The 22,331-nt window shown below is 35.8% G+C and overlaps 1 protein-coding gene across 2 annotated transcripts in view; it reads left to right on the forward strand.

The window, feature by feature from the left end:
• The window catches only part of LOC121326082 (transcription elongation regulator 1-like protein), a 49,800-nt gene that overhangs the window by 21,977 nt on the left and 5,492 nt on the right, over positions 1 to 22,331 (forward strand). For both annotated transcript variants that reach the window (XM_041269241.1, XM_041269240.1), the window contains exons 6-8: positions 16,528 to 16,641; positions 18,953 to 19,044; positions 21,170 to 21,258. In XM_041269241.1, coding sequence (XP_041125175.1) covers positions 16,528 to 16,641; positions 18,953 to 19,044; positions 21,170 to 21,258 — 295 coding nt within the window. The remainder of the gene's footprint in view (positions 1 to 16,527; positions 16,642 to 18,952; positions 19,045 to 21,169; positions 21,259 to 22,331) is intronic.

Genomic DNA, 22,331 nt, shown 5'->3' on the forward strand with positions numbered 1-22,331 from the left:
ACTGTCCAGGTCATGCCAACGAATGGAAACAAAACTAAATAGATGTAAGAAAGCAAGCTGTTTTCTGAATACGGTCCCTTGTGTTTTAGACATTAGAATTACAATGTTCATGTATTGTGTCCAGAACAATATGATAGATAGCTGTAGGCTTTACATTAAGTATAGTATTCATTTACATGGGTTTATTTATATTGTTTTTTTTCTTGCACATATTCCATTTGCACACACAATGTCTGCCATTTGTTATTTCACTGTGAGTGTTTGAAGGTGCTGGTTAAATCATATTATTGTCTGCAGAGCAAATTAACTACAGTACCCCAAAAGCAAGTTTTAATTAAAACATCTGTTCAGAAAGATCACCTATTTTATGAATTTTTGTTTTGTTTTAGTTATGTGTTTATACAACAGATCTGAACAGGATAGTTAACATAGATCATATGATCAACAGCTTAATATGTACAATTTTTTGTTTATCAAAATGTGTTTTACCAAGGGAATAGTAGGAATGTTATAATACAGTAGGTAGTAGCTAACAGAGTAACACAAATGTATATTTGGAAAGAATCAGCATAGATATTGAGTAAAGTAGAAAAACTAGAAAAAAGAGAAAACAATTACTATAAACAGAAAAATAACATTTTTTACAACTGGATGTGTGTGTTCTGTTTTTGTAATATTTACTATCTTGTGGAAAAGAGCAAACATATTTGAAAAAATATTAATCTCAAACCCACATTTTACTTGTGTGCATGCTGATTGAGTGTTTTTGGCAGGAAAGTACTGTAATTAAATTAATGAGGTAAATTAGCGCACTGCGTATAGAAACAGAACATATTCTCTGTCGCAAATGAAACCCACACATAATAATTGAATAAAAATAAAAGTAGATAAGTAAAAAACAGGAGTTGTTTATTGCTAGTTTTGAAGTACCATTATTTTTATTTTTCATTGGAGGTATAAACTTTGCATGGGAGTATAATTTAAGGAAAGCTGGCCCTTGGAGATTAATGAGATTAGCGCCCAGGAAATTATTACAGTAAGCAGTTCCTAATTTGGATATTGTCAATTACAACATGTCAGCCATTCCAAGATTAATTCTATGCTGAAGCATACTAGCATTAATTTAACAATTTGTAGTTAACAGCCAGTGCCTGAGGGATTTCTGCTTTTATTGATATCCAAATGGCCAGATAAATAGGCCCAATATATAAAATGGATTCTGTAGGATCAGCATTTCTTTGGAAACTTGTTGTTTTTCTGAATAGGACAATCCACCCATTAATCAATAATGTATCATCAGCCCTATAAAAGCCTAGTTTGTCTACACCCTCTTGTTTTTTTTTTATTGTTTGACAACTTTTGACATACCTTGCATAATGACAACTTCTCCAAGCATTAACCTAATGTTTCAAACACCAAGAATGCTTTATCTCCAGTTCCAAAAAAACGGCAAGCGGAAAAGTCCACGGCTAGCTTCCCAGCAGGATTCCAATAAAGGATACACATCTTGGTCAATTCCACATATTCTGAATACATTGTTCAAAAGGAAAGTATCCTACAATGCCAGCGCCTCCTGTAAAGATCTAATTGCTATGCTGCTTCGTTCCAATGCTTCCACGTCCAAAGCTGTTCATCTAGCTGCTTCATCACCGTTGCGGATTCAAGATGATCACAATCCTTCATTACAATCCCCTCAATCAGTTCGGATTCTCCTGTATCTGTCCCAGATAGTCCAATTCATACTGACTCCACCGGCGACATTTCCAACATGATTTTTTAAGCTCTCCAATCACTACAATCCACTGTTTCTGATTTAGATGTAGAAGTGCCTTTCCACTATTTGGCTCTGGTGGTGCTTTCCAGTCTACAGCAATTCCATATTCAAGTACCCTGCCTGGTCCCAGCAATGCTAACAGTGCCCCTCCCTCCTATAACCTTTCTACGGCAAGCTGCAGTACTGAATCTCAATCATCAGTTTCTCTGTTGCCCCGTCTGTCCCTGGTTTCCAGTAAAATTTGTGCACAAATCCAGGAAGGTAAGAACGTTAATCTCATCCTTCTGTTACTCTCATCTCTAGAAGCCTATGACAATAGAATTTTGGATTGTGGCGGTGAAGTTTGTGTCGTACTGAAAAGGAAAGACCCATGCCTGTTAAAAAAAAATGAACCGTCTCAGAATTTGTTACTGCCTTCAGTCTACAGGATCTTCAGTCTCTCTGTGATGCATATCCAATGCGCCATCAGCAACTAGACGCCTATCTCAGTGTGATTACTGATTTATCAATGAGATATGGAGTACAGCTTTTTATGACGACAGTAAGCAGAGTTGGGGGCAACATGTTACTTAAGTAATGCGCAATGGTAATAATATTATTATTGATAATAACAAGATAATATAACATGTTACAGTTTTAATGTGGGATAATAATATTACAGTTAGTTTCTGCAGAAAAGAAACAAGTTTTTTCTCACCTCATTATCTAAATGATGTGGTGTTTAGCCAAGAAATAGGACAAGTAAAACTCAGAAGCTGGATGCTTCTCCCCTTACAAGGATATCCTTCTAAAAGCAATGTTCGTCTATGCCTTCTGCGGGTTCCTTCAGTGCGGCGAGAATACCTGCCGGAATCAATCCTTTGATCCATCTAAGGACCTCTGCATCAGCGGTCTCAAACTCCAATCTCAGGTCATGTATTCTTTATTTTTGAAACATTCTAAAAAGGATTGGGAAAGAAAGGGAGTATGTGTTCATTTATTTAATATTAATTAAATTATTCGTCCTTTTTCTGCTCTATTCAGCTACCTATCAACGTGACTGACTGCTGATTCAGACATACCCCTCTTCTGCACCCCAGAAGGAACGATCGCCTCAAGGAATTGATTTGTCAAATCCCCATGTCTGTCTCTTCTCCGCGCTGGATTTTTGCCCGACAGTTATTCTGGACATTCTTTCAGAATCAGCGTAGCTACTTCTGCTGCTTCACGAAAAAATTCAGGAGTATATGAACTATAAATTCCAAAAAAATGACAATGACATGTTAACTGCACAAAAAACCCCCCCAAAAAACACATTATGTAGTTAATTAAATTTAGCTTAAGAAGTTTTCTTTTGGAGCTACCCTTGGCTACCCTTGGGTATGTATTCCCTAAGGTTTCCCCTTACCGTTTGAGTAGGCTTTTTTTTCCTTATCTGAGCATGAGGTGGTTTTATTCTGGGAGGTGGTGGAGGTAGAGGTGTTCTTGTCCTTTTTTTATTTTATATATTCTGCTGGCATAGGGGCGGCTAACAAGCTCCTATGGACAAGGCCATAGGCCAAAAGTTTCATACTGTATATTGTATGGGTATGTTTTTTTTAAATCAATAAATTATCATTCTACATCAGTCATGGATTGTCGTTTCTGAATAATACAGTGTAATGAAGAGTGATTTCTTAGTAACGGACATTTTGTATATAAAGAGGTTTTTCATCAAAAGGGGTGGAGAGGTGGGGAAGCATGGATTCAGTGCTGACCCAGTACACTTCTACTAAGAATGCATACATCCCCTCCAAAACTCTGATTTAGTGTAAATTGACATCCAGTTTGCCTGTTCTCCTTTAGTGTGTGGTAAACTGTATCTATATATATATATATATACACATATATATATATATACTTATATATATATATATATATATATATATAATATATATAGATATATATATATATATATACATATACACACACACACACACACACACACACACACACACACTTTCCACAGAAAGTAGAAGGGAAATGGCTTTGTAGTTCTGTATAATAAGTTGAAAGAGGAGTGATGAAAGAAAGTAATTGATTTTCTAAGCCTGTTGGTGCTTGAACTCACTATTGTACCTGGCATTATAACTTGTATATTCTTTTAGGGGAACACAGTTTCACTGCTCATGCTCACCATCTGCTGTTACCTTCCTATTCTCTGCAATATAATGTGTTTTTCTTTTTTCCCTTAGGGGTGACAGCAATGGAGGTTGTTAATATTTAGTAAAATGCAGTTCTGTCTTCAACTTTAGATACTTTTATTCACAGGCCTGTCATATTTCTTCTCTGAGAAAATAAGATCACTCAGAATAACTGTGTCCCCTTACCCAGGAAAGTGAATAATAATATTAGTTTAGAAATAAATTACCTTTCTGAAGTGAACAATACTACAACATCTGTGCAGAATTATATTTTCTAAAATGTATCAGGGAAATAATAGATTGTACAGTGATTTAGAGATGGGAGGAATTTACTACTGTGACTTGAATTGCTACAGTTCTGGGGCCATATTACAAAAGCATCCTAAGTGACATTCTTATCTTATTGTCAGAGATACAATGTCCTAACTACTAAGTTTAGGAGTGTTGATATTACAGAAAATGCCCTCCAAAGTTATTTTCCTGTATTAATTTCAGATAGCAAATAGCATATTACAGAACGTTCCTAACTTGGTAATTTCCTGTCTATACTAACATTTAGGACTTAGGAGAGCCTTTCCTATCTGTCAGTTAGAAAAAGAACATTGTTAATTTGCAAGATCTGAACAAACATGTATTATTGTTGTTATGCTTTAGGTTTTCAGTTTTGTATTGCACAAATATTTCTTGACATTTATCTCTTATTATATGCAACATGTTCTATAGTGAACCATAATGATCCATTAGTATATTTTGGGATGTATACCTTTAACAGTGAGCTACGTGTAACGTCTAGATCCAGCCCTATCACCCGTGAGAGAAGGTGGCTAATCATGTTATGTACAGAACAGCATGGAGTTGGAGTTAGACATGCTCACAACTTACTGTCCGCTATTAGGATAATTATGATTATTAATATTTTAAACTTTATTTAGGAATAAGATATGAAGTGGTCTGTGTTAATCCTGGCGTGTTATTATATTACTCAGCAAGACGCTCCATTTAACCATGACCAGTGGCTCATTTATGTAATGTACACAATTATATTACACACTTTCTTTCACAATGGAGACACGAACTTCACAGTACAATTCTAATTTTTAGCTTGTGAGATAGTGTTGTACATTGGCATTCTTAATTAAAATCAAATGGTGTTTATAACTGAAATTTAAAAAGTATTGCTTATTTTTTTTTTTTTTTTTGAATAACTGTATTAATTTCTTTTTGTTAACTAGATTTTATTGTAGATTTTTCTGCGATCAAAACCTTATTCTCTTCCAGAGTACAATTTAGAACTCTGCGTTTCTTTGCCACAACTGAATCGAGTTTAGACACTAATTTAAAGACATGTATATTCTGGTGACAGTTACCTGAAGCTTGAGCTGTTACCTGCTCTATTCAAACTCGATCAGTCGTTTATGGTTAAGATTGCCGTTAGATAGGATTTGCTAAATAATTTAATACCAAGTTAAGAAAAATCCTATCATAGCCATGAAAGATAAGATAGGAAAGAAAGTTAGGAAATTGTTCTGTAATATGGCCCCTGGTTTGGGTTGGGGCTAGGATGTGTTCCTCACGGCATTCAGTGTCATCATTTCAGTATTCTGCTGCCATAATTGGACTGCTGTGCCATTCAAGTGCGTCATTGAAGCTCCTGCTGAACACAGCAAGCACACACTCTGCCTGTTAAGATGTCCATCAACACAAGGTTAGATAACAAGGTTAATGTCGAGGATCTTCATCTTGGTTTAATCCAGCAGTATAGAACAGATCTTCATTTTAATTCTCAAGATAGACACACTGAAAGGCAATGCACTTGAAAACATTCATGTAAAGTAGTTCAGGAATTCATCCAGTTAGTCAGGAAACTTTAATACCACATGGTGGACTGAACCGTAGTCAACATTTCATTCAAAGGAAGGCACATCCTAATGTAAGGACATTGTTGCGCTGTGAACCAAAAATCACTTCCAACAACTTTGGGCGGATGTCCAGTACCTGCACGTTTCTCCAATAGACAGATAGCATTCAATCCCAACGTGTTTAACATAAAGAACTATGGACTCCAAAGCAGAAGTTCCGGAATGTATCACAGCATTTAAAATATGTGTCAGACTCTGTCCAACTTGATTACATGTGTATTTATTGTGGAAATAGCTTTACTGTTCATGTTTACTTCCTGAAATGCCCACTATTTTCCAGGGGCCATTACAGATCAGCCAGTAACATATCATCCTATCACTAAATTCTTTCTTCTTCCAGGGTACTTAATAATCCAGTGCTTTTTCTTTGAATGTATAGCAGTATTCATTTTTTATTTGTGCAGTAAATTAACTTTTTTTTTTTTCCTTTTACATTTAATGTATTGTTATATATTATCTGTGAGATTTTAATGTTAAGCTATGCAAATAAACAAACAAAAAAAAAATCAGACTTAATTGAATCTATTAACAATAAAGTAAGGGTTATCAGTGACTGGCAGCTGAATAGCCTTTTATTACTGGAGGCTTTGGATTAAAATGTCATTACCATTTTTAAAGAAATTGGATTGTTGGACTATTTTACAGGATATTGTGTCTTATAACACAGATAAGTAATTTTCTTTTTATGATGCCTGAAGGAACTCACTGTATCCATTACTTATCTTCATGTATGTGACTGATTATAAAATAGCAAATAATAATAATAATAATAATAATAATAATAATAATAATAATAATAATAATAATAATAATAATAGCCATCAAAGCCATTTCTTAGACTTGTGATAGAAAAATAACTTACTGTTTATAAATCATAGTACGCTAAAACAAACAAACAAACACACAAACAAACAAACAAACAAACAAATAAATAAATAAATAAATTAATAGCAAACTCAAATAAAACAAAAGTGCTAATTTCCCCTTCTGTGCAGGTATGTTATACTGTAACCCACCTTTTCTTTGCTTGTCATTGATTTTTGAGTTTCTAATTTAAAATAAAATAAATAAATAAATAAATAAATAAAAAAATAAAACACTAATATACACTGCATGGACACTTTTTTGTAAATTATACCTAAGGGTTGTTAATTAATATTTCACACAACCAGTGCAGAGAGGTAGACAAAGGATCATGAAGACAAATGAGTCATTGGGTGAAAATGATCTGCAACAATGCAAATAATTGTAGCTAATACAATTCTATAAATGTTCTCTGCCACGCACATAAATCCATTATATAGGTTTCAAATATGCAGTTTGGAAAGAAACATGTTTTTAAGAGATATGTATTTTAAACACAATAGCGGTACTTAACAAGGTAAAGACATCTCTGTTTGCAAGCCATGACTTTAGACGGTCTTGCATTTCATAAGTCATTTTACCTGGAGGATGACATTGTCCCCACCCCTTCACTGGCTTCTTTACTGTTAAGAACCAACCAGCTGCTTCCCTTATTAACTGACACGCTTTCTTCCAGTAACGTGCTTTAACCCAGGAGACACTGCGGTTCCCAGGGGGCGGTGCACAATTGGCTGAGCGCCGCCCAGGTAGGGAGGGTCTAGGTCAGCAGGGCAATCCATGGTTCACCATGCACCCGCGACCCCTGTGGCTGATAGGGCGCCTGCAGGTCTGTAGTGGAGCCAATCAGATCTGTGTTGTCCTCTGACACTATAGGTCGCTGAGCATCGCAAGTGTGTGTAACAGTTTTAGGTATTTGATATGTGCATGAGACCTGAATTCTGGTAGCAGGTCTCCAATCTTTGCATTCCAGCTTTCCCAGATGAGCCCACTTTATTTGGTGAGCTGAATCACACCACATACATTCAATTATCTTTACATTGTCTGTTTTAAGCTTCAAATGATAAAGTGATAATCCTTGTGGAGCATTACATAATGATTCTACAATGTTTTTCCATATGAGTACATGCAAGACATGTTTTTGGTTCTGCTTATGGCAGCCAAATTCTACATCTTTGACATCCACATATTAGTCTAGACCAACAGTTTTCAAAAATCCTGTAATGGCGGACAACATTTTTTTTACCACGTTGTTGTACCTTGAAACTTAGCAATCGAATCAACAGTGTTGAATCTCCTTTCAAGTAAAATCACAGCCTCACTGGTGGACTTTTCCTTTCGGTTGGGTGAGGTTAACTATAAAGACCCAGCTGTCTGCTGACAAAGGGTGTTGGTTATTGCAGTCTGTGGGCTGAGAAAAAAAAAAAAAATAAAGATTCTCATTGTATGATATTGCGTCTTTAAAAAATTTTAAAAAGTATTATTTACTCCGTAAGTTTAATGTTCAGTGTTAGTAGTTTAATCAGTTTAGTGTTTTATCTACTTTACGTTTTTAAATAACAGTATTGAGTTATTATTATTTAGCCATTTACCAGACACTTTTATCTAAAGCGACTTACAGAAACTTGGTTGTGAACTACGCATCACAACTGCTGCTGCAGAGTGACTTACAATAGGACCTTGGTTTTATGTCTTATCCAAAGGACAGAGCACAAGGACGTGAAGTGACTTGCTCAGGGTCACACACAGTGAGACAGTGGCTGGGATTGAATCTGGAACCTCCTGGTAACAAGCCCCTTTCTTTATTGAGCCACCCTGGAACGACACGACTGTTATCTTTACTTACAATGCTTTATGTGTTTTTTCATTATTAATTAATTAGTTGAAGAACTACTTTGTCATGTGAGTGCATTACCCTATAATTTCGGCACTTATTGGGATTTTGAAATTATTTTACAAAGCATTTTCAGTTGGTGCGTTTGCACCATGGTTAACTGATTGTATTTTATTTCATTAACCTTTAACAGCAGTTTTCTATTTACTTAATTTTTCCTGTTTTTGTAGGTATATTTTGACCCTATCTCAGATGGGGGTACGCGGTAGACTAGATTATTTGGAAAGGGGTATATTGTCTAAAAAGTTTGATAACCACTGGTCTAGACACATGCCTGTCTATCCACCTTTTCACAGAGTTTCCCACGGGGAGTAATGGCTCTGGACTGATAACTATTTTGTCCATACATTTCAATTAGATCACAGAGGGCTATTCTATTAGGTATCCCTTCAATCCAAAATATCAGAGTTGGCAATAATTCACAATTTTTCATATCAGTTAGTTCTGCAGCCTCATTATCATCTCCATCCTCAGTGGGGAACACCCTGAGAAATAAAGTTGGTTCTATCAAAGGCCCAGCAACATAAGCCTTCCATTCAAAAGGAGCAAATACCTTATACAGTAAAGAAGGGATTTGAGGGTCACTTGTGACATGATGCTTATATGGATTTATAACCTTAAAAAAAAAGAATAGACAAACACGAATCTGTTCTACATTTAGTTAATAAATCAGTCTACAGAGTGGCAATTATCTTATTGACAATCATACTATAGCTTTATTTATTATCTAATAGACTGATACTTGACATTAGCAAGATGGAATTTTGTATACTGTTTATCAAGCATCTTTTTTTAGCTATCACTGTGGTTATTTAGATTATGTACGTGTATGGCAACATTTAGGCAGAAATGTTTCACCAAGACCATTTGGCACGTCACTGTAATTGCCCATAACATAGATGTTATGACTTCAAATCTATTTTGCTTTTGTTATCTCTTTTTTGAATGAATGTTGTTAATGTTGTTTTTAGTGTTGTTCTTGTTAGATTATCTATTCTAAGCCTCCTGTTTCACTGTCACATATGCAGTACACACACTTACACCTATCACAGATGTCTGCCTTTGCACATCCAGTCATTGTATACATTTTTGTGTTTTGACGTTTTTCATTGATATGTGCTTTGTGATAGTCTAATCGCATTTCTACAAAAAAAAAAAAAAGCACTTTGCATTCAAGGTTTGAAAGATTTTGGCTCCAGATATATAGGAGAACCTGCTTTGTGTATTGAAACCAATTATAAATCATTCAGGAGAATCAACTTGGGCGACATTTGTCTCTCACGCTTCTTATTAGTAAAGACATCAAAAATCAATGAATAAAACAGTTGAAAATATTAAACATTTACAGATGTATCATCAAAGCTCAAAGTGAAAGGGGTACACTTAAATAGCAGTAGATTTTATACTGATGAAATCACAAGGCTGTCTTTGACAAAATCAGTCTATGATGATGCACTCAGTATTGTTAGATTTGTTATGAAGACAGAAACACAAAGGGCTTTGATTTGTGGATTTGAACTATACCCCTTACTCTGTCAATAAAGGCTTACCACACTTGTTTTCTAGATTTGATCTGCTTTTCTCAGGCAGAACATGCTCTTGTGAGCTTGATGCATATGGTAATGTGAAAATGAAAGAACGAAAATAATAATAATGGCTTTCCATCTAAACTAGTTAGGTAATCAAGCTTCTATACTGACCATCTTCAGAAAGAATTACATTTCCTAATTGTTGTACCCAGTCATAAAGCAACATGATATAAATTAAAGTGCAAGACTTGAGCTACCTGTTTTCTGCGCACCATGGAAATCCTGCACTTGGTATCACAATTATTTAAGCAATGGTTCGTTTTTAGATCTGCATGTTGCAGGGGTAGACACTTCATGTAATTGTATTTACTATGTAATGAAAAGGATCTGCAGGAATGGGGTTCCCTATCTCTGTTCTATAGTATGAGAGTCTGAGTTAGGAAATCAGGAAACATGTTTGTAAACAATTAACATGTAATCTTACACAATTCATAGCACCTCCTCTCCTTTGAACAATGGGAATAGTACAGTTGAATTTCCATGCTCAAGATCACACTTATGTCAAAATGTCTTATAATGGAATGTTTGGGAATCCAATGCTTTTTTAGACTGAGAATGAATATATACACACACACACACATATATATACAGTACTGTGCAAAAGTTTTAGGCAGGTGTGAAAAAATGCTGTAAGTAAGAATGCTTTCAAAAATAGAGATGTTAATAGATTATATTTATCAATTAAATGCAAAGTGAGTGAACAGAAGAAAAATCTACATCAAATCCATATTTGGTGTGACCACCCTTTTCCTTCAAAACATCATCAATTCTTCTAGGTACACTTGCACAAAGTCAGGGATTTTGTATGCATATAGTCAAGTGTATGATTAAACAATTATACCAAACAGGTGCTAATGATCATCAATTCAATACGTAGGTTGAAACACAATCATTAACTGAAACAGAAACAGCTGTGTAGGAGGCATAAAACTGGGTGAGGAACAGCCAAACTCACCTAACAAGGTGAGGTTGCTGAAGACAGTTTACTGTCAAAAGTCATACACCATGGCAAGACTGAGCACAGCAACAAGACACAAGGTAGTTATACTGCATCAGCATGGTCTCTCCCAGGCAGAAATTTCAAGGCAGACAGGGGTTTCCAGATGTGCTGTCCAAGCTCTTTTGAAGAAGCACAAAGAAACAGGCAACGTTGAGGACCGTAGACGCAGTGGTCGGCCAAGGAAACTTACTGCAGCAGTTGAAAGACACATCATGCTTACTTCTCTTCGCAATCGGAAGATGTCCAGCAATGCCATCAGCTCAGAATTGGCAGAAAACAGTGGCACCCTGGTACACCCATCTACTGTCCGGAGAAGTCTGGTCAGAAGTGGCCTTCATGGAAGACTTGAGGCCAAAAAGCCATACCTCCGACATGGAAACAAGGCCAAGCGACTCAACTATGCATGAAAACACAGGAACTGGGGTGCAGAAAAATGGCAGCAGGTGCTCTGGACTGACGAGTCACAATTTGAAATGTTTGGCTATAGCAGAAGGCAGTTTGTTTCCGAAGGGCTGGAGAGTGGTACACGAATGAGTGTCTGCAGGCAACAGTGAAGCATGGTGGAGGTTTCTTGCAAGTTTGGGGCTGCATTTCTGCAAATGGAGTTGGGGATTTGGTCAGAATTAATGGTCTCCTCAATGCTGAGAAGTACAGGCAGATACTTATCCATCATACAATACCATCAAGGAGGAATCTGATTGGCCCTGAATTTATTCTGCAGCATGACAACGACCCCAAACATACAGTGAAAGTCATTAAGAACTATCTTCAGCGTAAATAAGAACAAGGAGTCCTGGAAGTGATGGTATGGCCCCCACAGAGCCCTGATCTCAACATCGTTGAGTCTGTCTGGGATTACATAAAGAGAGAGAAGCAACTGAGGCTGCCTAAATCCACAGAAGAACTGTGGTTAGTTCTCCAAGATGTTTGGGCCAACCTACCTGCTGGGTTCCTTCAAAAACTGTGTGCAAGTGTACCTAGAAGAATTGATGCTGTTTTGAAGGCAAAGGGTGGTAACACCAAATACTGATTTGATGTAGATTTTTCTTCTGTTCAGTCACTTTGCATTTTGTTAATTAATAAATATAAACATGTCTATTTTTTGAAGCATTCTTACTTTACAGCATTTTTTCACACCTGCCTAAAACTTTTGCACAGTACTGTGTATATATATATATATATATATATATATATATATATATATATATATATATATATATATATATATATATATATATATACTATATAGTATAAATATAGTCATAAGTATGGTAAATTTGAACTCTTCGCACTGAAGGAATTAGCTATACATCATGGTCAGAAGTAAACTGACTAAGTGCCTTTTTTTTTTTTTTAGTTCATAACATCATTGGACTGCAATATGAACTGAAATATGTCACAGTTTTGCAGTCTAGATGTGATTATGTGTCTAGAATGCCTAGGTTTTGCAGATATAACTCATATATAAACTCTTATCACATCCTAAATTAATATTCTTAAATCTCTTGATGGCTGTAAAGTATGTCTTTGTTCATTTTCTTATTACTGGCCCTCTCTATTTTAGATTTGAATGCATTAGCAATGTTAATGTAATCTGTTTCCAAATATCCACTGGGGCAGACAACCCTCAAATACCCTTATTGTACCATATAATAAGAGAGAGAAAAAAAAAAAACTTTTAAAAACAAATGACTTACTAAATGAGCAGAATTGCAGTTTATACGCTCCAGTGCACTTTCAGCCTTTTAAGTATTGACATAAAGTAGAGCAAGTACAGTAATAAATGAACACTGACATGCATTGTGAATTCTGATAGCCCTGCAGTTTCCAATTCTTTTTTAAAATTACATCATGAGTACAATTTGAGATTTCTTGGCAAAGAGAGGATATATAGGTGAAGGATGTTGGAATTTTCCGTCTAAAGACAATTGTTTCAGTAGTCTGAATGTGAAATTGGATTTTAGAACCTGTCTGAGTGACCATATATAAAGCCGTTACCATATTGCCCTCAGACCTCACACCTTTTTTACATATGCTGAATCTTAACAGTAATAAATTACATAGATGGGAGGTGGAATACAATTTCAGAAAATCATAACCATTGCACATCATGTTACCAGCAGCCATAACATGAATAATACTGTTTAATGTCTGGACAGTGTGCAACTCTTTAAAAGATCTTAGGTGCAGGAATGCACTGAGAAATGCACTGAGGTATCAGAACATTTGTGTAAATCTGCTATTGGATAAACTTTTTTTTTTTTTTTTCTTGATTTATTGTATAAAACTAATAGACTCAATCTATAATGGAGGAAATATCGTGGCATCTACTGTGTCAGGCAGTTTAACAGATCAGTACACAGCACTCAAACTTGCAATTTAACCCCTGCTTGCTTTCATTTTATTGCCATTAGACAGTTCAGTGTTTGGATTTATTGCTATTTTAATATTGAGCACTTGTCTTTCGGATGTACTTCATGTACATCTCAAAAATTATACACATTTCTATTTCAGATAGTAGTTCCAAAAGCACAGTCCAAAGCTCTAAGGATCAGTGTATCTAAATTCTCAACAGTGGCGATCCAGCAACTTAAGGTTAGAAATCTGTGTATAATATTCTCCTGTCTCCTTTTGTCAAGTCGCTTCAGTTTTTAACAGTGCTCCAAAATCCTTTAATCTTCTTTGAGGAATATTTGCTGTTTATTGACCCTAAGCTCTTGTGTTGGTCCTCCCTTATGATGCTTGGGTTACGGCAGTAGAAAGGTTTAAAACTGCTGCTAAGGAACATTTAAGGAAAACTTTTTTTTTTTTTTTTTTTGCTGTTATGGATCAGTCACTTGACAAAGATGTTAGCAATCAGTCGAGACAGAAAATATTCTGTCTTTTGTTAAGCTTCAGTCACTGGGAAGAGTATGCACAACACTTATATTGACAGAAGAGCATATATTAGCAACACCTTAGCCCTGTCAATTGTATGGGTCCTTGTGGGCAGACAGGGCTGCAACTGATTCGACATAATGAGTCTGCAAGGCCTCAATATTTTATTCAAAGCTTCTAATCTAACAGGCCAGGCAAGTCTCTATCTGTGGCACCAAAGTAGGGGTTACCACTCGGTCTCCGTTGGACCTCAGTGAGAAATATCAATTAAGGCTGCTGTAAGGTTGTTGGCCATGTGTATTCTAAACAATCAAGAAACAGATGCAGTGTTAAGACTCACACTGCCAGAGCCGAAAACATTAACAACAATCTTAAATCAGCCAGAAAAAAAAACAAAAAAAACATCTGGAAATGTTTCAGACTTAATTGCGCCCCTAGTTTTTAATCAGTGCTTTTTTGTCTGAGTACCTGAGGGTGAACTATTAGATCCAACTGAGACGACAGCTGCTTCCAACAGCTACTAGTAAAAACCTACTGTCCCTTAATGTCTTTGTTCCAGCTGGTATAACTGAGAATTAATCGGGTTCAACATGCTTGTTGCTGTTTCCAAAATGTCGTCTACAGAGAACTCCAATCAATCAACACCTCTAATAAAAAGGTGGACCTCACAGAATTATTATTGCAGTTATTAGTAATAGAGTCACTGTTTTGTTAATGTGATTTAATAATGTTTCTTGCTTCCTTTGAATGAAATATTTCTATCTTACTGTATAAATTACTTTGCAGTACTAATGTTTATTAAACCTAATTAAACAAATTCATCAGAAGATGTATGCTGAATTTATAGAGAAGAACAAAGCTTTGAATAATTTCATCATCACTCAAAAACTGTCACTTTGTGCTTAAAGACCAGACAGTTATTATATTCATTTTAATCTCCTTTTTTTTTGCTATGGTAACAGCTGCTTATTAAAGATTCACTCCTAGACCTTTTGTATGAATGACATCTCATCATTGTACAGTTGTTTACACAAGACCGTCTGCCCTAAAAGGCTAATTAATAAATTCATATTCTAAAATAGCTTAAATTGCATGATATTTACTTTAGTTCTGATAACCTTTATTAAAACATCGCAAACTTTACTTATCTGTAATGATTTCATGTTCATCAAAAGACAACAGAATGTAAAAAAGGTTTTATGTTTTCTCATAGTGTGCAAACAATAAATAAACTTACAGTGCCTTTGACATTTATCATTCTGTAAGAGGACCACCAGGGGAGAGCAACTGTAATGTCTGCCCCTTCTGCAACTGTGGCTACTGCAAGTGAATAAATGGAATACCTCTTTCCAGCAGAGAATGATTGAGATTCATTGGAAGTGTGGCATTTAATCAATATACATACAGTACAGTTTATGCAAATGTGTTATTTAAATGATGGTTTTAAAGTAAAATGTAAATGATGGATTCTCTGTTTAACTTTGTAGGAGACTTGGGCAATGTGAATTATGACATGCAAATTCATTTTATGAAGGCACAATCAAGGACAAATGTGGATACAGTCTATTGATCCCAAGAGGTGTTGTAAAAACAAAGATCATATCATTACACAGCAAAATATTTCATTTTTGTTTGAATCTTTTGAAACGTCAGTGTCATGTTATTTGAAGACAGAGGGGAGCTGTATGATAAACAAGGCATCAGTTCATACATACTGTACAGTGACCTGTGGTGATGAATCTGTAAAGCTGGTGGCTACATCACTCAAACTGCGGTTGGTGATTTGGTTAAAGTTGATTAAACTTTCAGTTGACAAATTGCTGCAGTTTTGACACGAATACACTCAACAAGAGAATATGAATTCGCAGGTCATTTCCATGATTATACCTGGTGTATATACAGTATAATGCAAATGTCACTTTATCAAAGAAACTTTCAATTCCAAGTGCTTTTTATTCGACAAATAGATACCAGGGTAAACAGCAACTTGACATGTAGTTACAGTGGACAATACCTGAAAGATTACATTACTCGCTCAGCTGTGTGAAAATCAATTTCTTTTTGTTAGCATTGTCTGTGGTATTTCTTAAACGTAAAAAAAATTGACATGAAAAAAAAAAATGGCATTGTTTTTAACTGCTGTTCTTGGATTGTGATTTTACGTTAATAAAAAGAGACTTGACAAAAGGTCCTAAAAATAGTTTATACCATTAAATCGATTTTAAAATAGAGAAACAATTTGGAAAATGGCATATTAGAGAGTTTGAAATATGAACATACTATAGATGACTAAAAAAAAGAAAAAGTACGATTACTAGCACTTGGTTGTTGAGAGTGTCTTAACCTCTCACAAAAAATGTAGCTAAAAGCATGAATTTAAAACTTTGTGGTCAAGACATTCTTTTTATTAAAAATGAAAGATTGAACTTTTCTTATATTGTCTGTATGCAGCAGCTCTTTCTGGAATGGATGGGCAGTTGCCAGCACAAGTCGCCAGGGTAACAGCAGTCTCAGCTCCAGCTATGTCTTTCATGGCTAGTGACTGGATAGATAAAACACCAGCAGGTAAAACATTATTAAGCACATTGACAAAATACAGTCTCTTTGATCAAAGAAAACAGAATATGCCTGACTCATAGACCTTTGTCTACTCAGAAGGTTGAGTTGGGTAACAGATAGATGTTTAAAACAAAATATATAATAGCTTGAGACAAAACGCACAGTGAGTTTAAATTAAAAAGAAATACAATTATGGTCTTTAAAGTAATGTTTTAATTTCCCTAACTAAAGTTTTCAAAAAAAAAAAAAAAAAAGTCATCTTGTAATGCCCTGGGCATTTAATTCGTTTTCAACTGATAGTATCATCTTTGATTTGTGCTTGAGGATACCTGCTGAAAGGAATGCCTGTTATTCGAAACCTTAAAGTCTGAAGTGATTTGGGGGAACATGTTAGCGTTACACAAGTTATTTAAAAGTGAGATCAGCACCAACCAGGGAACACTGCAATTGAACCTTGTTGTAAACAAGAACGTTAATGGAATGGGAGATGAACGAGTGTGTCAATTTATTAGACAGGTAGTTCAAAAGAAAGTGTTTTTTTTTTGTTTGTTTGCATTCATTTTAGTGTTATATTTTTCTCCCTAAAACAGAATGACCTTTATCTGAAATGAAACCTATTAAATGACCAATGTCAAAACGGTTGACATATTTTGGGACTCAATAACTTTCAGCTGTCACCCTCTCCATTAGAACTATAGTACATTAATTAACTGGCACTGCAGTTGAGAGAGCAATGAAGAATTTTCTTGTTTCCATTTACTGAGCTGTTTGATATTCTTTTACCTCACTGAAGATTTTACATGTATCCAGGTATCAATATTGGAGCAGTTCACCATCTAATCCCCTTTCCTGGTAGAGGCCTTTCTTCTTCTTTGTTTAACTCCATCCATCCAGCTGAGATCAATTAAGTACTCAAGGGTTTTACAGAACTTAAAAGTAAATGAAAGTTTTGGTGTTTCTCCCCTGCTTAAAGCAAGACTATTTACAAGCAGAACATGACCAATGCTTTTTATAAATGCACAACATTCAGATAATCACTTGCTGAAAAAAATGTCTCTGTATCACTTTTTATAATCCAATTCACATAGTATTAATTATTCTAGATATAGGCTTTACTCATAAGGCTTTATTTGGATAGCCTGACACTCACACAAAACTGTTCCGATAGGTTATTAGGTCTGTTTCAAGCAGTTAACTGAATATGAAATATTGTTGAACTATCGATTTAACTTGTACTGGGTTTGTATAAGTAGTGGTCCTTTTTGTTTAACTTTTATAATGATTTATGTAGCCATTATAGCATTCTCTTCGTTACAAGTCCCCTGTGGCACGTGTGTACACTTAGTAGAATTGATTTGTGTTGCCTCTGGTTTAAAACACTGACACAGTCAAATGCCATATTCATCATTTCCTTTTCCTCCAAACCTAAATATTAATCAATATCTTGTTGATAGCTGACATACATAATATTTTGTTGTCAACTTGTTATTATTTTGTGGGAAAAAAATCTCCACCCCCCAAAGCAAGTGATAAGTTCATATGTCATGCTTTGTGAAAAGAACCAAATGAACTTTATTTTTTTTTGTCACTCAGAATAGTTTTGCATGGTTGTTGCTTTGCTTTCAGGTCTATTTAACAAGGGTTAAAAAGCAAATGCCAAATGCACATTGCATATTCCCTTCAGGTTCAAAGCCTGCAGTATGATTAATCTGTCAGAATAATGAGCAATTCACAATGCAAGTGTTGGCCAATGTTTCCGAGACCTTTGTAAAATAATTCAGAAAACATTATTGTACTAGTATGCAGGCCTGCTTCATGAATCACCCCAAGTGTCACTGAAGACTTCAACATATATGTCAATAGCTTCATAAAAAATAAACCATTCAGCCAAAACCAACAGTCCCATTCAGTATAACCTTGTACCAGTCCTAAGCAAAGCCTGCTGAACACCCGCAGGACTGAAACATGCATCCATCACTTGAAACAAGTTGAAATGAAGGCCTGTTGTGGGTTATTCATTGTGGTGGTTATTTGTAGAATCAACTCAGGTCAAATAGAATTCTGGTTTAGATTTATATTTAATCAGACAAATCAAAGGGTTTTAGAACAACTTCAAATTAAAGGCAGAAACTTGTCCAGAAGTTAGGCATTGTTCAATTATTAAAAAATAAAACTAACTAAATAACAACTTTGTATGAGCTGTACTGTGACAAGCATTTCTTAGTGTGCCCAAGTAGTTTAGTATTGTTTTCAGGTTGTTTGTGTTTGTTTTGTCTTCTGTTTAAGTAGTTAATATTTCCTCCATTTCCATTTACAGATAAGAGCATTGAGGATACTCGAACTTTGTGCACAGGGACACTCATTTTCCATACGGATCAGCAGACTAAATCAACTGAAAGCAAAAATGAGGTGGGTGAGATCAGTATGGATTCAAAGTTGGTGATTAGATGGCTTAGTGGATTGGCTGAGGGATATGAAGCAGTTGAACCTTTAAGTCCAAAGCATGTGACACTAATTCTGGTGCATTTAGCCCATTTCGAAGTGTACAGGTTTTTATGACACAAGTCTACACCCAGTTCAGACCAGGAGGTAAAGACATGCTTATTTAATAGGAGACTTCAGATTGAAGAAACAATGTCTTACTGAATTTCCATGTGACCCATATTATAACATTTTCATTTCAATATGCCATTTCTTTTTATATATGGTTTCTGGCCATTTCATTTCAACAGGGCCCCAATGGAAATAAGTCGACTTAGTTGACTTTTTGGGTCATCCTGGGTATTAGGTCTATTGATTTTTATGTACATTTTTGGACTTTGTAAGACTTTGTAAGAATTGTCTCACTGCTGATCAGTTTTATTGAGGTTTGAACTTTGTACATTTTATTTAATATTATGTTTTTTTATAACAACATATGTAGACTTTTACCAAATAAAAACAAACAAACAAACACATTTCTAAAATGACATGAAAACGTGCTGCTCACACCTCTGTCAGGGATGTTGAGAAAACCACCCTGTGCTGCTGCCTGGCAGCAGACAGCTGGATGAGCTAACATTTGATCAAATGTGACAGATACATCTGTGATTCAATTTGGTTTTTTTCAGTACTTTATCGGTCTAACACTAGAGTGATGTGTTATCCCCAGGTGCTCACCATGTAGTCTCCAACTGTATATCCTACCATGAAACACCACATATTTCATGCCGTGGCCAGCCTAATCTCCTGACCTGTCCCTAATGAAACACTTGTGTGATGTTTTGGAGATGCGCTTGAGAGAGCCATCCTGACGTATCTACATTCTGTGAACTGAGGCTTGCACTGCAGTTGAAGTGTAAGGCCATTTTTCTTCCTAGGATCCTGGACATCTTCTTGATGATTAAAAAAAAAAAAAAAATACAAAAAATGCATCAAATGTGTTAAGTTGGTCCCATATTTTCGCTTTGTCCATCCTCTGTGTTTATTTTCACTTAGCAACCTTGAGAACTTGTAAAATGTGATGTAATAGGTCTATCAAGGAAATACATGCTTTTTGTAGTTTTGGTTTTAAAGAACAATTGGTAAAATCAAAACAAACACATTAGTTTGCTAATGTTTCCAATAAATACAATGAATCAGTCACATCTGAAAACTCCACGGAAGCAGCAGCATGCTGACAATCACCAAGTTATTAAAAAAAAAAAAAAAAAAACATTCTGAAAAGACAGATTGTTTACATTCTCTAATTTCCTGCAGCGAAGTGTGTTTTTCAAAGACTGAGACTGTTTCGTTTGAAACATGAGTTATTTGTTTTATGTGGGAATAACTTTTCTCCCACTGCTAGCCTTCCGCCAAGTCTGCTCTCCTGCCCGTTCAGCTACCTTGAATTCAGGAGATCAGAGCGGCAGCAGACCTTCAAAAATTTAAGTCCAGTACCTTCAAAAAAAAAAAAACTTGTAATATTATAGCAAGAACTACAGATCACATCTAGTAACTCTATGGCAACTGTCTCCCTGGCAAGTATGAAGACCTTGATTTTATCATTTTGAAGGACTGTTCCCTCGCATACCCAATGAGCCATGTAGGTTATTCTAGCTGCATTCTGATTATTTAGTTAAATATACATAAACTGCTGGTCATCAACATTTGTTTGAGTGATTTTTTTACACCTTGAGTTTGCCCTATTGCATAACAGTAGTTTCAATGGGAACACAACAGGCAAACAAATGTGGTCAAGACAGGAAGAAAGGGGGGTATTCGGCAATGTGTATGTTTTAATTTAACTGTAAAGGACTGGAATATTAGTGATGTACTGTACTTGTGGATGTATAATGTCATTGCTAAAACTCTGAATAGATTAATTACGGTACTAATTTACAGTGGTTTCATCACTGCATTACTCCACAAGCTTAAAATGACTACAACATTGTTTTAACTACAGTTTTACAACTATTTTCCCCTATGTCTGTTCTATGCAGATGTTTACACTGCTGGGTGGTCATTGATTCGTAGTTCAGTCCTAACTGACTTTTGAAATCCCCTGCCATTTTAGGAGGATTCTAGCAAGATGACTGTTGAAGAAGAAATCACTCCCAAGGATAACAGGCCTGTGGCATCTACTCCTGTTCCTGGATCACAATGGTACATTACTGTATCTTTCATTGAGCTTTATTTCCTTCTAAATGGCTGTGCCATCAAGGAGAGCATTTACATATTCAATGTTTAATTAGAATGACATTTTGTTAACAGTGTTTTGCAAAGGTCATAATTGTCATGCATCACTTTTGAAAGAAAGTCAACTTCCCCCTTTGCGTAGTTAGATGTTGTATGTTTCTGGACCATTTGGTCATATAAACATACACACACAGAGCCTGGTGTGTGGGCGTTCTTTATTGCCGTAGGTGCCATCTCTCTGATTAGATACAACTTAACTGTTGTCTGCTTTGTAGAGGCCAACATTCTCATCATATGTGTCTGCAGCTTCAGTGTCTCTCATTGAAAATAATTAAACAGTATATATAAACAAATCTGTAAACCATCTGTCTGTGGCTGCTGAGAGTGGAGACAAGGGTAGGAGATACTGTATATTAGAACAAGGATAGGAGATATATTAGAACAAGAGTAGGTTGTTTATCACTGAGAACAAATCCACTTTCAAGAAATCCATGCCACTGTTTTCTAACTTTTTGTCATGGTGGGCTATGTTCACAAAGCTTTAACTCATAACAGTTTTATAAATTGAAAAAATTATACAATAGAAAGAAACAACTCTGATGTACAGGTAAATAAGCTGGGCTGAGCTGAGTGGGGGATGGAGGGTGGTGATGCTGGGATGCCAGAATCACTGTTGAGCCCTCTTGAGGTGTCGTAGGCTAGTCAACGAAACATCGAGGATGGAAGGTACCCACTTGAAGACCCCAGAGATGTACTCTACTTAGCTCAATCCAGACGGTTGTCATGCTGATTCACTGGGGAGACCGCACTGGGTTGATCCCCGGAGCCAGCTGTTGTGTGTGCTGATGCGTTGGGGAGGCAAAATGAGCTGATCTCTGGAGCCTGCATTACACTTCAGCAATCAACACCAGACAGAAGGATATCTACATCATCAGATGGAAAACAATGCAAATGTATGGAGACGCAGATGGATCACATTAGTTTACTGCAAAGCTATGTCTTAGTTGGTGCTTATCTTGGCGAGGGACGAGTTAAAATCA

Source organism: Polyodon spathula, chromosome 13 (genome assembly GCF_017654505.1).
Source record: "Polyodon spathula isolate WHYD16114869_AA chromosome 13, ASM1765450v1, whole genome shotgun sequence".
NCBI classification, from domain to species: Eukaryota; Metazoa; Chordata; class Actinopteri; order Acipenseriformes; family Polyodontidae; genus Polyodon; species Polyodon spathula.